We start from the raw sequence: 12,038 nt of genomic DNA on the forward strand, positions 1-12,038 counted from the left end.
AAAAAAGGTCATGAGGTCAAGTCGCTGGAAACAAAAACAGTGGTGCTAGTTTGGTCTGCCACTCTTATTGCTATCTGTTGCACTTAATATTTCTGGTAAGGCCTTGGAGGAAGAGATGGCTTAAGTGCCAATCAGCACTTAACACCCAATCAGGGTGGCTGTCCCACCCCTGAGTGCCTCCTCCTCCTCCAACCAGCTTGCCTGTCTGTCCAATGGCCAGCCAATTGCCTTCCGTCCCCCACCCATGACCACCCCCTCCTCCTTCCACTTCCCTCTGCGGCTTATACGCTGCAAATCCTTGCTGCATGACAGTTGCCCCTACCAGTGAGTTCCCTAACAGCTGCCTGCAACCTTTCCAGGTCCTGGGGGGAGGGGGAGGCTGTCCACAGAGTTCTCTCCACTGCCCTAATCTAGCACCAGCTGTATGCCTGAACGCAACAGGCTTGGCCACAGTATATCCATAAACATTTTGACCACTTGGCTGAATAGCAGTAAAACTTTTTAAACAGGAGAACAGTTAACATCAAACCAGTATTTAAGTCAGCCATGCAGTGTTATTAATGCAAGTGTTTTAACAACTTTACAGAAACCTGACCTATGTCCGGAAGCAGCCACCTCAGGAGAAGGAAGGACTCCCTGGAGAAGAGCCTAATGCTGGGAGTGATTGAGGACAAAAGAAGAAGGGGACGACAGAGAATGAGGTGGCTGGATGGAGCCACTGAAGCAGTCGGTGCAAACTTAAATGGACTCCGGGGAATGGCAGAGGACAGGAAGGCCTGGAGGATCGTTATCCATGGGGTTGCGATGGGTCGGACACAACTTCGCACCTAAAAACAACAACAACATATATGGCCTTCTATGCATTTACCTTGTGTTGCTCCAGTTGCACAGTGAGCTGCTCAAAGAGATCCCGCCTCTCTTTTTCTGTCATCTCTTCTAAAAGCGTGACAGTTGGGCTATGCAGAGGGAAAGACAATTTCAGAAAGATTTCCTTAATGAAGGTACCGATGTAACTAAGTGCTGCATCTGAAAACTAAGCCCCAATTTGTGTCCTACAATCAAGAAGCCGTAGTCCACAATGATATAGGGAAAATATTAGGCCAAACAGGATTGTAGACCAAGACAGCTAATGCATATTCATGTTTGAAGAAAAAAGGTTATTTTCAAATCAATATACAGTGAAATGTGGCATTACCCTAAATCTATATGTTCATCTTGGTCATTCTCAATCTCCAGAAGGGTATCATCCTTTCCTTCTTGCAGCCTCTGATGCAGCATTGTTAACTCTTCTCTGTAGTTCTCTTCCAGAACCTTTAACTTCTCTTCAAAATAAAGTCTCAGTTGTTCCAGTTCATTTTCATGCTCGCTTCTCTTTTTATCCCATTTAGTTTGAAAATCTTTCTTCAAGTTTTCCATCTCTTCCATGTGGGATGTGCGAGCAAGCAGCTGTTCTTTTAACTCTGGAGAGCAAGGATTATGGCGATAAAGGGGACATGCTTTTCTTTACATATGTTACTGTGTCAAACAGGATTATTTATTTATTGGATTCATAACCTGCTCCTCTCTGCAAACAGGCTCGCGGTGGTTAACAACAGATAGCATCCAGTGCATGTAAATAGTTAAACCATTAAAACCAAGATGTTTAAAATCAGTTTGAAATTATAGTGCTCCAAAGAGTCCAACCAGTAGAGACTTGTGAGGTCAAGCCCTGGGCCCTTTTGAATCAAGTTTCCAAATTCGGAAGAAAAATAAGATACAAAAATACACTACCAGCTTTCTTAGGTGCCTATGACCAGCTTCAACAGAACTCATTAAACTCTATACAAGTAAAATCTTCAGGAATGACTGAATTGCCATATATCTGTAATACAAATCTGTATCATTTTTGCACCAGTTTAATTGTCCATTAGTTCCCTGTCACAAAATCATAGCACCCAGGGAACAGTGAGTGATTGTTAAATTAGTTTGTCTAAAGCTAATATGATACTGTGGAATGCACGTTGGAGTTCCAAAATGGACAGCTGGGTTCAAATTCCTAAACATTAAGTTCAAGTAGTGACTGTGTCTCTTTTAGCCTAACTAATAACTGAATGATAAGAGCACCTTGTCCTACGAAAGCAGACAGAAAATTGGCTACAATTAACATTCTCTAACATCAGAAATAAACATACCACTTAGTTCTTGCCGACTTGCTCGTGCACTGTCCAGCTGATACCAAAGGTGTTTGATTTCTTCTTGTGACTCTGCTTTTTGTTTTTCAAGTACAGCATGGCATTCCTCTATCTGTGGAAGATACAGGTTATATACAGCAGTGAGAAAAAGACTACAGCAGACACAGAGGTGCAAGATGTTTGAAGTAAAAATCACAATCCTCCACTTTTCATGAAGTGGGATACGAAAGGACAGATGTCAGTGTCACAAACCAAGGCTACTCTCTCAGACCCATTATGCATGGGGGTTTTAGCGCACATTCGGGGTGGAATGGCGGCGACTAAAATCACCGATAACGCATGGAGCCGGCTGCAACCGGCCGCAGCTTCGGTGCATGCCGCCGAAAAAGCCGCGTCAGTGAAATGCGGAAGAAGGCGCAGCTTCCGGGTGACCGGGGCGCAACCAGAAGCGGCGCCCGGATCGCCGCGTGCATAATCGGTTACTCTGGGTTTTGCCACCGTTGCGCCCCGCCCCGTACATAACCGGTATGCGTCGCGTCTTCCCCCTCCGCGTTTTCCATGTGACCCGAAATCGCCGTTTCGGCGGCCGTGCATAATGGGCCTCACAGGAGACAAGGAAAACTGAGACATTCTTCTTAGAAAAAGGTTCTGAGTTATATTGGGTCCGAAAGGATACTGCAAGCTTCATGATAGACAATCTACTGCTAAAAAATGACTGACCTTTTCAGTTCTGGGATACGTACAGACACCCACCTGCCTCTATCAACACTTCAGTTTCCTACCATTTGCTCTTCCCATGGCAGAAGGGCTTTTATTATCAAAGAACAAAATGAAAGTTACAATTTCCACACTTAGAGGCCAAAAGGGGCCAGAGCTATTCACCGGAGGACGTTCTCCTTTTCCTGGGAATTGGATATGTGCAGGCCATGAGCCCAGCCAGGAGGACGGGGGCAGGAAGGAAAAAAATAGGAGAACAAAAGAGATCCCATGGGACTATGGATCACCTCCTACTGGAATACGTGGCATGGAGTGGGGTTGTCATGCCTGCACCCTCTGCCATAGTGCCAGAGAGCGTTCCAGAGGCAAAGGATCTCCTGGAGTCGCCAGGATATCCAGTTGCCACAGAACAAGAGCTGCCTGCTCTCATGGAGTCTGAGCAGCCCAGTACCAGCCAGGCTGAAACCCAATCCTACTATGTGAAACCTCAGGGCCAAAACGTACAACAGCCATGAAGACTCACCAGAGAAGCAGCACTGGCAGCTCCAGGCCAAGACCCTGGCAGCAACATCTACAAAGGAGATCTACCTTGATAGCTGTCAGAAGATCAGCACACCTGTCAGATTGCAGTAAAGGTAAATGGGGCCCAGCTACACCTCTTTCCTCTGATGATCCAGCTGCAAGCCCTCTGGCTGAGGGCTCCTCTACCCTACTCTGGGTATTGCCTGAAGGTCCTTCGTGGGTGCAACATCTGTGTTCCCTGTCTGTCTTCCCAGTCAACTCCTTGTTCTGGTTCCCTACGGCAAAGCTCTGCCTGCCTGATTCCTGGTTCCTGACTTTGGCCTGAGTTTTGATTACACTTACAGCTTGGCTTCTGCGCATGGTTTGGCTTTGACTCTTTATCTGGCTCTTGACCCCGGCTCGGCTCGACTTTGCTCCGGACCCTGTTTGCTTTGTGAACTGTCTCCCTGGCTTCAGACCTCTCAGACTTGACTCTGGCTCTTATCCTCCTGCCTTGGCACAACAAACCGGATGAGTAGCTATAGCCTGGCAGGACAGGGGTAATGACATTGCAGTCAACTCTTTAGGGAGTACATTATATGTCTGCCCTCTTTGTCACACAGCAAGCTCACTGATAATGATGATTTCTCACTGAAAAAGGCAAGAAGCCAGATGCTTTAATTATACTTTCATACAGGCCAAGACTCTATGAATGATAACAGAAATGGGTTTAGGTGCCAAGCATGAGTCTTCTATAATTAAGAGTGAATATGGAATAGTGCCAATGAAAACTTAAAAATCTATTCTGGGATTACATTCTGCTATTTATTTACTCACTACATTTATATCCTGATTTTCAACTATCAGCTCTTCAAAACACCTTACACCATTACATGTAGTGAAATATCCCTGGGGTACCTGAATGGAAAATTTGAGAAACCTTTCTCATGCAGAAATGATAACTCTTATAACTACCGGCAGGCTTTCTGGAACTGGCATGTTATGATAGCAATTTTTACCTTATACAAAAAAGTTCTTGTTCATCTACCACATCAAAGTAAGGACGAGCTTCTAACTGAACTGTATGACATAATGTATGACCCTTTTTTTAAGAGACTGGAATAAGCATGCATGCATCCGAAGAGCAAGACTTGCTTTCACACAAGGAACTCAACTATTTATTTATTTCCTCTTCAAGATTCCCTGACTCATTAGCAGAAACTCATGCATGCAAGAATCATGCTAGGTTTTTTAAATAGCTTCATATATAAATTTCTGTACAGTGCTGCTTCTGAATTGTAACTGAGGTGTTTTGATATGTAAATATATTCTGTCACTTCTCTATTTTAATGTGAGATTTTGTGTGTGTCTTGTGGTGTCTTAAAACACAGGCCTCTAAAGTAAGAAAGAGGGGCTGGATGAGTGAAGCGTGTTATGATTGGATGGTGACTTCACCCTAAGGGCAGTAGAATGGCTCGGAGATACAGTTCATGGAGTGTGTGAGGAAAAAGTTGAGTGAGGTGCAGTGAAGAGGTGAGGAATTTGTTCTTTCTGGAACATATTATCCTAAGTGGCAAGTGAGGAAAACAAGTCTTTGTGGCTAGGTCTATTTAAGAAATTGTAAAGAAAGAAGTAGTGTGCCTATCTCAAAGCATTACATTTATGACCTGTACTGAAATTGTTATACTGTTACACTTCTAAATAATAAATGCCATTTATATTTAAGAGAAAGGCACTGATTTATTTAGAGCGACCTTTTCAAATTTTTGACCACGGAGTAGCCCGTGAAATAATTTTTCAGACTTCAAGGAACCCTGAAAGTGATGTCAGCTGGCCACACCTTCCTGCCACAATCCCAGGAAGTGACATCATCAAATGTATTAACAGACAGGATCAAGTAGAACTGAGAGGGGGAGAGACAAGAGTGGGTTTAAGGCAAAAGTAGGTGTGCAGCCTCTGTTCCCTTCCAGGCACAGAAACCACAAGATCATTCAATGGAAGTAGATGATTCCCTAGCTTGTGGCTGAGTCTATTAGAGCCAGTTTGGTGTAGTGGTTAGGAGTGCAGACTTCTAATCTGGCATGCCAAGTTCCATTCTGCACTCCCCCACATGCAACCAGCTGGGTGATCTTGGACTCGCCATGGCACTGATAAAACTGTTCTGACCAGGCAGTGATATCAGGGCTCTCTCAGCCTCACCCACCCCACAGGGTGTCTGTTGTGGGGAGAGGAATGGGAAGGCGACTGTAAGCCGCTTTGAGACTCCTTCAGGTAGGGAAAAGCGGCATATAAGAACCAACCCTTCTTCTTCTTCTTCTATTAAGGCAGAAGGGAAAAGGCAACAGACTCGCTCCAGAGCTCCCATGAGGGTCTATGGGCTCCTGGTTTGGAATCCCTAATTTAAAATAAAGGATTTGTCTACCTCAAAGCCACCCCCATGAGCTGATCATTCTGTCATTCTACCAAATACAACTAAGCCATCCTGTTCTTTGGGTCCACCTAATACTTCTAAGTCAAGAGCCTTTAGTGACAGCAAATTTAAAAAGGAAACATTAAGGAAGGATAGGAGGCAGCATAACACGTCATTTCAGAAAACTTCAGAGAGGTACCTTTTACAGGTGTTACATATGGGGAGGGGATCTCAGAAAAGAAAATGTTACAGTAGGTTTTAGTCAAACTTTCAGAGCAGCACATGTAATGTCAGCATTCCCATGTTACAAGGAAAAATCCATCCCCATACTGGAAATATTTTTTAAAAATTCAATATAGAGCTTTTACGGTATCTACAGACATGAAAAAAATATTCATTAACCTCCTGCTGTAACTTTTCTTCTTGTTTTTTGCTTTGTTCTTTCACATCTTGTAGTTCTTGAGCACGGTCAGTCTGCAGCTTTGTCACAGCAAGCTGGTGCTGGGTTTCCAGATTTTTACACTCCACTGCAAAATAATATTGAGCCCAGTTAACTATGAGATTTCCTTATAAAAGTGATTAAATCCAAATGATCTCTTTGTCTCATATGAACCCATCCAACCTTCCCAGTCATCTTAAGCAGCTCTGTTTGAGGTACACGCACCACGACAGGATAGACAGGTGGCATCCTAGGAAAGTGCCGCCTTTGTCATGGCACCAAAACTTCAGAACTCCCTTTCTAGAGAGGTTCACCTGTCTCCCTCTATTGCTGTCTTCTGCCACCTTAGAAGGCTATGGGGGGGGGGCTGGGTCCGATGTTCCCTCACCAAGTCTTATTTTACCTCTTCCCATTAAAAAAAAATATTGCATGTGTGTAAATATAGGGATAGATATAAAATAAAATCCACTGGTAAAAACTGTTTCAGTTCACCATACCATCACCTACACTCTTGGCTATAGCAAAATATGATTGCACTAGCCTGACAACTGAACATAAAACCATAGATGAAGGATAGATTTTATCTCAAGGAACAGTCTGCCTCCAGCATATTGAAACTGAACAAAAAATGCATCACCCATTGCCCCTTAGAATCTGCCTCATAATTTTGATTGACATGCACCTCAAAAATTGAAGCAGTCCTCATTCTACTGATTTCAGTGACTAAGCACCAAACAAGCGCTTTCATGGTTTTGGGCGCCACAACTGAAGAAAGGTGTAGAGAAACTGGAGTGTGTCCAGAGGAGGGCAACAAAGATGGTGAGGGGTTTGGAAACCAAGACGTATGAAGAAAGGTTGGGGGAGCTTGGTCTTTTTAGCCTGGAGAGAAGGCGACTAAGAGGTGATATGATAACCATCTTCAAATTCTTGAGGGGCTGTCCATACAGAATGGAGCAGAGTTGTTTTCTGTTGACCCAGAAGGGCGGACCAGAACCAATGGGTTGAAATTAATTCACAAGAATTTTCATTTAAACATCCAGAAGAAGTTCCTGACAGTTAAAGCAGTTTCTCAGTGGAACAGGCTTCCTCAGGAGGTGGTGGGTTCTCCTCCTTTGGATGTTTTTAAGCAGATGCTAAATAGTCATCTGAAAGAAATGCTGATTTTACGAATTTAGGCAGGTTGTGAGTGGGTGGGCAGGAAGGGATGTTCCAGAGTTTGTCTCTTGTGGCCCTTCCTTGCATATCCAGGGAATTGCTAATTGCCACTAAGAGTAGGTGAACTTCCTCCACACCAGGCTGGATTCTGGAGATTTTTGGTGGTGGATCACTTGGGCATGAAATTGGGGACACCATGGGTAGGCAAGGTAGTTGTGTGTTCCTGCAGTGTGAATGGGGTTGGACTAGATGACCCTGGAGCACCCTTCCAACTCTAGGATTCTACGTGTATATCAAATAGATTACACTCTACATTTGAGCCCTCGCAAAATCTTTTACAAAAATGACAGCTTCCCCACAAAATAAAAATACATACTTTCAAGCTGTTGTTTTTCAAGACATAGGTTCTCCAACTTTCTTTTTACTTGTTCAAGTTCTGATTTCAGGGTTCTTTCCACCTCATTCAACTCAGTTTGATGATGTTCAGATAACTCTTCGGATTTTTTTTTACAATTGATTTCAGTATTCAGTGCCCATTCTTTTTTAAGACTCTAAAAAGAAATGAAGTCTTATTTTAACATTAAAAATGTGAACACAATATCCTGAAAAAGCAATATTTTTCTTTCCCTTAGAGAACAGCAATTCTTCCTGTCTGACCCCTTGGAGCATTCCAGTGGTTTTCCTGGCCTCTTATAAACTCCAAGCCTCTTTCAAAAGAGGGCAGCTTTCTGGGTAGACCCAAACTGGAAAACTCTTTGCAGACACTTGTACACATTTTCCCAAGCCATCCCTTTTTTGCAGAAGAAAGACAACATGTCAGCTTTAATCTCTCACGTAGTTTTTTTTAGCAACTACTAAATAACTCTTCTCTTTCCAGAAGATGGGGGTTCTGAGTGCAGTCTCATTTAGCCTTTAATGATAAGCACACTCAATTGACTACAATTATCTGTGAATATAGTGTAAACATGTTACAAAATGACTTCCTCTGCTTTGAATGTTTCAGATGTTTTAAATATGGGTTTTAGTTTTTAACAAGCAAGAAACTTGTGGGGAGGCTGCATTTCCCTCCCATTACATACTTCTCTCTTCCCCCTTGAACACTTTCTCACGCTCTCCCCTTCTATCTTCTTCACCTGACTTTCTCCAATCTCTGAGGCTCCCTCACACACACTGGGCTTTGAAGCGGAGAGCCACGCAGCTCCCTAACTGAGGTTTCTCCCTTCCTCTCCACACATACACATAATGGCCTGGGAGATGAAAAGCTGCATAGCTCCCAATCTCCAAGCCTTCTCTCCTGACACAGGCCTGGCCAGGCCACTTCTAGGCCTGGAGAGCCTCCCAGTCACCAATACCACCGCAGCCAAGCCCAGAGAGCCACCAGGACACCTGCTTTGAAGGGAAAAGGAAATGCATTGTCTGTGGGGATTTATAAAAACACATGTGTGTTTTGGGCTTTTTTGCAAACCTAGGGGATCATCCAACATTGCAGGAAAAACTGTTTAAGGAAAGTGTGTCTGCAGATTTAAACATTCAAGCTATGTATACATATCTATATACTATTTTCCAAGTATACATCCTATATATACCAAAAAGGTTAATGGGTAGCACTAGAACTAGGTAGAGAGAGACTCCTAGTAAAATGCTGGCAGGGGCTCATGGGAATTGTAGTCCATGAACATCTGGAGGACCACAGGTTGACTACCCCTGTATTATAGAATATATAGATTCTAAACTGAGGATTCATAATGACCTTGGTTTAAAGCCGACACTGCTTGCTGAGAAGTGCAGTCTGAAGGACAGGCCTGAGCATCAGAAGCAGAAATGCAAGCTAAGGTAAGTGGTAGGGCGGGGGTGTGAAACTCCCTGCCAGAGATAGTATCTAGGCAAAACAGGCAACAGCTGACTGGTGTTGCTGGCTTTTTTCACCACAGTCCATGTAGTGTCAATTCATCTGTCTGACACTTCACCCCACCCCAGACATGCAGGCATGCAAGCAACAGTGGATCTGAAATAGTAGTTATTTATAAAGGACACAAGTTTGCAAGATGACCTACATCATCAGCATTTCTCCATATTGCAGATGTTTCTGTATAGCTTAGTGCTAAAAATCATACACATGCCCTTTGTGGGTGGATGTAAGAGACAGAAAGGCCATTTTGAGGAACTCTGACTCAATCGAATAATTGTTATGGCATTTTGATTTATTAAGACAAGTTGTACGCAATACCTCCAGTCTTTTGGCATGTTCTTCCTCCATTTTCAATGTTATCTTTTCCCTCTCTTTATCTGAAAAATGAAACACCATAACATGTCTGATGTACCAGTTCTTGTACCTCAAATATGCAAACAAGGTGAATTAAGTTCTCTACTTTGCTTTACTGTACGACCTCTAATAACTTTATCACCAGGGCTAGTTCTATGTTGAGGCAAATTTGAGATAATCACATCTGGTGGCAGATCTGGTTGGGGGGGGGAGGGCAGCAACTTTAAGTCCTACCCACCAGCAACTTTAAGTGTTACCCACCAGCAGTCAGCAGCCTACCTGCCATGCTCAATTGGGAGCAAGAAGAAATATCCTCACTACTAGTTTGCATTCTTTGACTGAGAAGTACATTAGCACTCACGTTCTGCCCAAGAGGTACATTAAATGTGAATGGACCTGAATACGTAACCAAAGTTTATCCTCAAAGTATGCTTACCCCCAAAGTATGATGTACTGAATCTAGGTGGTAACCATTTATTTTATTTATCATTACATTTCTAGACCGCCCTATTAGCACTGCCATCTCAGGGCGGTTTACAACATTATTAAAATACATTAAGAATTAAAATAATTAAAACAGTTAAAATAAATTAACCAATTAATCTACCAAAAAAAGTGGTGATATCCCCATTAGTTCTCCTGGTTGGGACAGGCCATGATTTTGCCTTCAGCTATCAGGTAGCAAAGGAGGAAGCCAACAGTTAGATAACTCACAATAGGAAGCTAAAATCTATTAGCTATATACCTAGGTCATTCTGATGCTTCAAAATGGTTTCTTCCTTTTCCTTCAAATGTTGTTCTTTAATATGCTCCAGCTCAAATTGGCATCGGCTTTGCAAAACTGCTACTTCTTGAGCGTGCTTGTCGTTGAGCATCTCACGCAGTTCCACAAGGGCAGTTTCCTTCTCTTTCCTCAGATTATTCTGCATCAGCTCCAACTGAGATGTGTGGACATTATTTGAACTTAATCTTAAAGCTTCAACTTTAAGATTATGTAGAGCCTACAATGAAGGGAAACAATGAAAAGTACAACTTAAAACACTGTCATTGCTGTAGCTTGCTTAAGACACCATGAGACCTAAATGATTCCTTAAATATAGTTTTATTTTATAAAATGCTGCAAACCAGAAAGGACATTATTGCCTACAAGCGTGGGGAGACAGGGTATCCATGGAGTCAAGATCATTAAGAAACAGTGAGTCCCAGGCATTCATTCTTTTTTGACCTTTTAAGGAACCACCTTCCTGCTTCAAACATCTTGTTCTGCTGTTCAGGAAACAACTGTTGGGGGCCCCAGATGGCCACCCTGAAATAGTATTCCAGTTACCTTGTTCAGGCTACACCACCTGGTAATTAAATCTATAAAATTACCCATACAGCCAGTGCATACAGAATTATTAGAAAAAATTTGATAACTGCACTGGTTCTTATTAGCAGCATAGTATTTTAGGACCATAGTATTTTAGGGCCATAGGGAGAGCAAGTCAAAACTCCAGGGGGTCTGAACATTCAGGTTCCTTTTACTGTCAATGCAAGTGTTTTCATAAATTCTCATTCCAGATCCTCTTTTCAGATCTATATAAACTGTCTTATTGGGCTGTTTGATAAGTGTACACAAATTCTCATCAAACCCGACAAAAAAATCTGCACATCCCCACTATCAAAACGTAAGGCTCATCTCTTGCAGGGAGGACAGAGTGTTCTCTTGTGGAAGACCCTCTTGTAACTATCCAACAACAAATCTGAAAATTTTCTGGAACTGGGGCAAAGCCTTTTTTTTTGTGGCGTTTTTGTTGGTTTGTACTGGTTTATTCGACTCCTGTTTAGCACTGATACTTATGCCACCTTTATACCATTGTATTAGAGCTGTTTTTTTGTTTTAATAAACTGTTGGCTTTAGCCTTTTTAGGGTGCAATCCTAAGGCTTGTCTGCCAATCTTACATGCGCCAAAAACACGCATTGGCTGATCTGAAGCCAGATATCATACGATGACATGGAGCACAGTAGTCAAGCATGCATTGTAAGCAACTATTTATTCATTCGGCTTACGTACTGCCCTTCTATTGACATCTCGGGGTAGAGTATCTAGTAAGCCAGCACAAGGAATGCTGCCATTAAACAGAGGTTCACAGAGCAGCTATTTTTTCTAATTGTGAGAAAATCATCAAGTTCATCAAAAGTGCATTGACTCAGCATATACAGATGTTCAAGCAATGTTCAAATGTCAATCAGTTTTTTTGATAATAAATTATTTAATATAATGTAGCATGTTAAAGACTAATCATGTTTAGTACTACACTTTTTTTAAAGGGTCTGACATTAAATAGCAGTATTATATATGCCTTTTTGAAAACAGGTGGCTAAACTTTTGGCTACTTCCA

The 12,038-nt window shown here is 42.5% G+C and overlaps 1 protein-coding gene across 8 annotated transcripts in view; it reads right to left on the reverse strand.

Annotated features, from left to right (window-relative positions):
• PCNT (pericentrin) overlaps positions 1 to 12,038 on the reverse strand; it is a 93,292-nt gene that overhangs the window by 69,788 nt on the left and 11,466 nt on the right. For all 8 annotated transcript variants that reach the window (XM_077316682.1, XM_077316650.1, XM_077316707.1 and 5 more), the window contains exons 5-11: positions 10,402 to 10,657; positions 9,621 to 9,679; positions 7,770 to 7,944; positions 6,202 to 6,326; positions 2,172 to 2,283; positions 1,196 to 1,460; positions 869 to 956 (exon numbers count right to left, since the gene is read on the reverse strand). In XM_077316682.1, coding sequence (XP_077172797.1) covers positions 869 to 956; positions 1,196 to 1,460; positions 2,172 to 2,283; positions 6,202 to 6,326; positions 7,770 to 7,944; positions 9,621 to 9,679; positions 10,402 to 10,657 — 1,080 coding nt within the window. The remainder of the gene's footprint in view (positions 1 to 868; positions 957 to 1,195; positions 1,461 to 2,171; positions 2,284 to 6,201; positions 6,327 to 7,769; positions 7,945 to 9,620; positions 9,680 to 10,401; positions 10,658 to 12,038) is intronic.

The sequence above is a fragment of the Paroedura picta genome, chromosome 1 (genome assembly GCF_049243985.1).
Source record: "Paroedura picta isolate Pp20150507F chromosome 1, Ppicta_v3.0, whole genome shotgun sequence".
Taxonomy (NCBI): Eukaryota; Metazoa; Chordata; class Lepidosauria; order Squamata; family Gekkonidae; genus Paroedura; species Paroedura picta.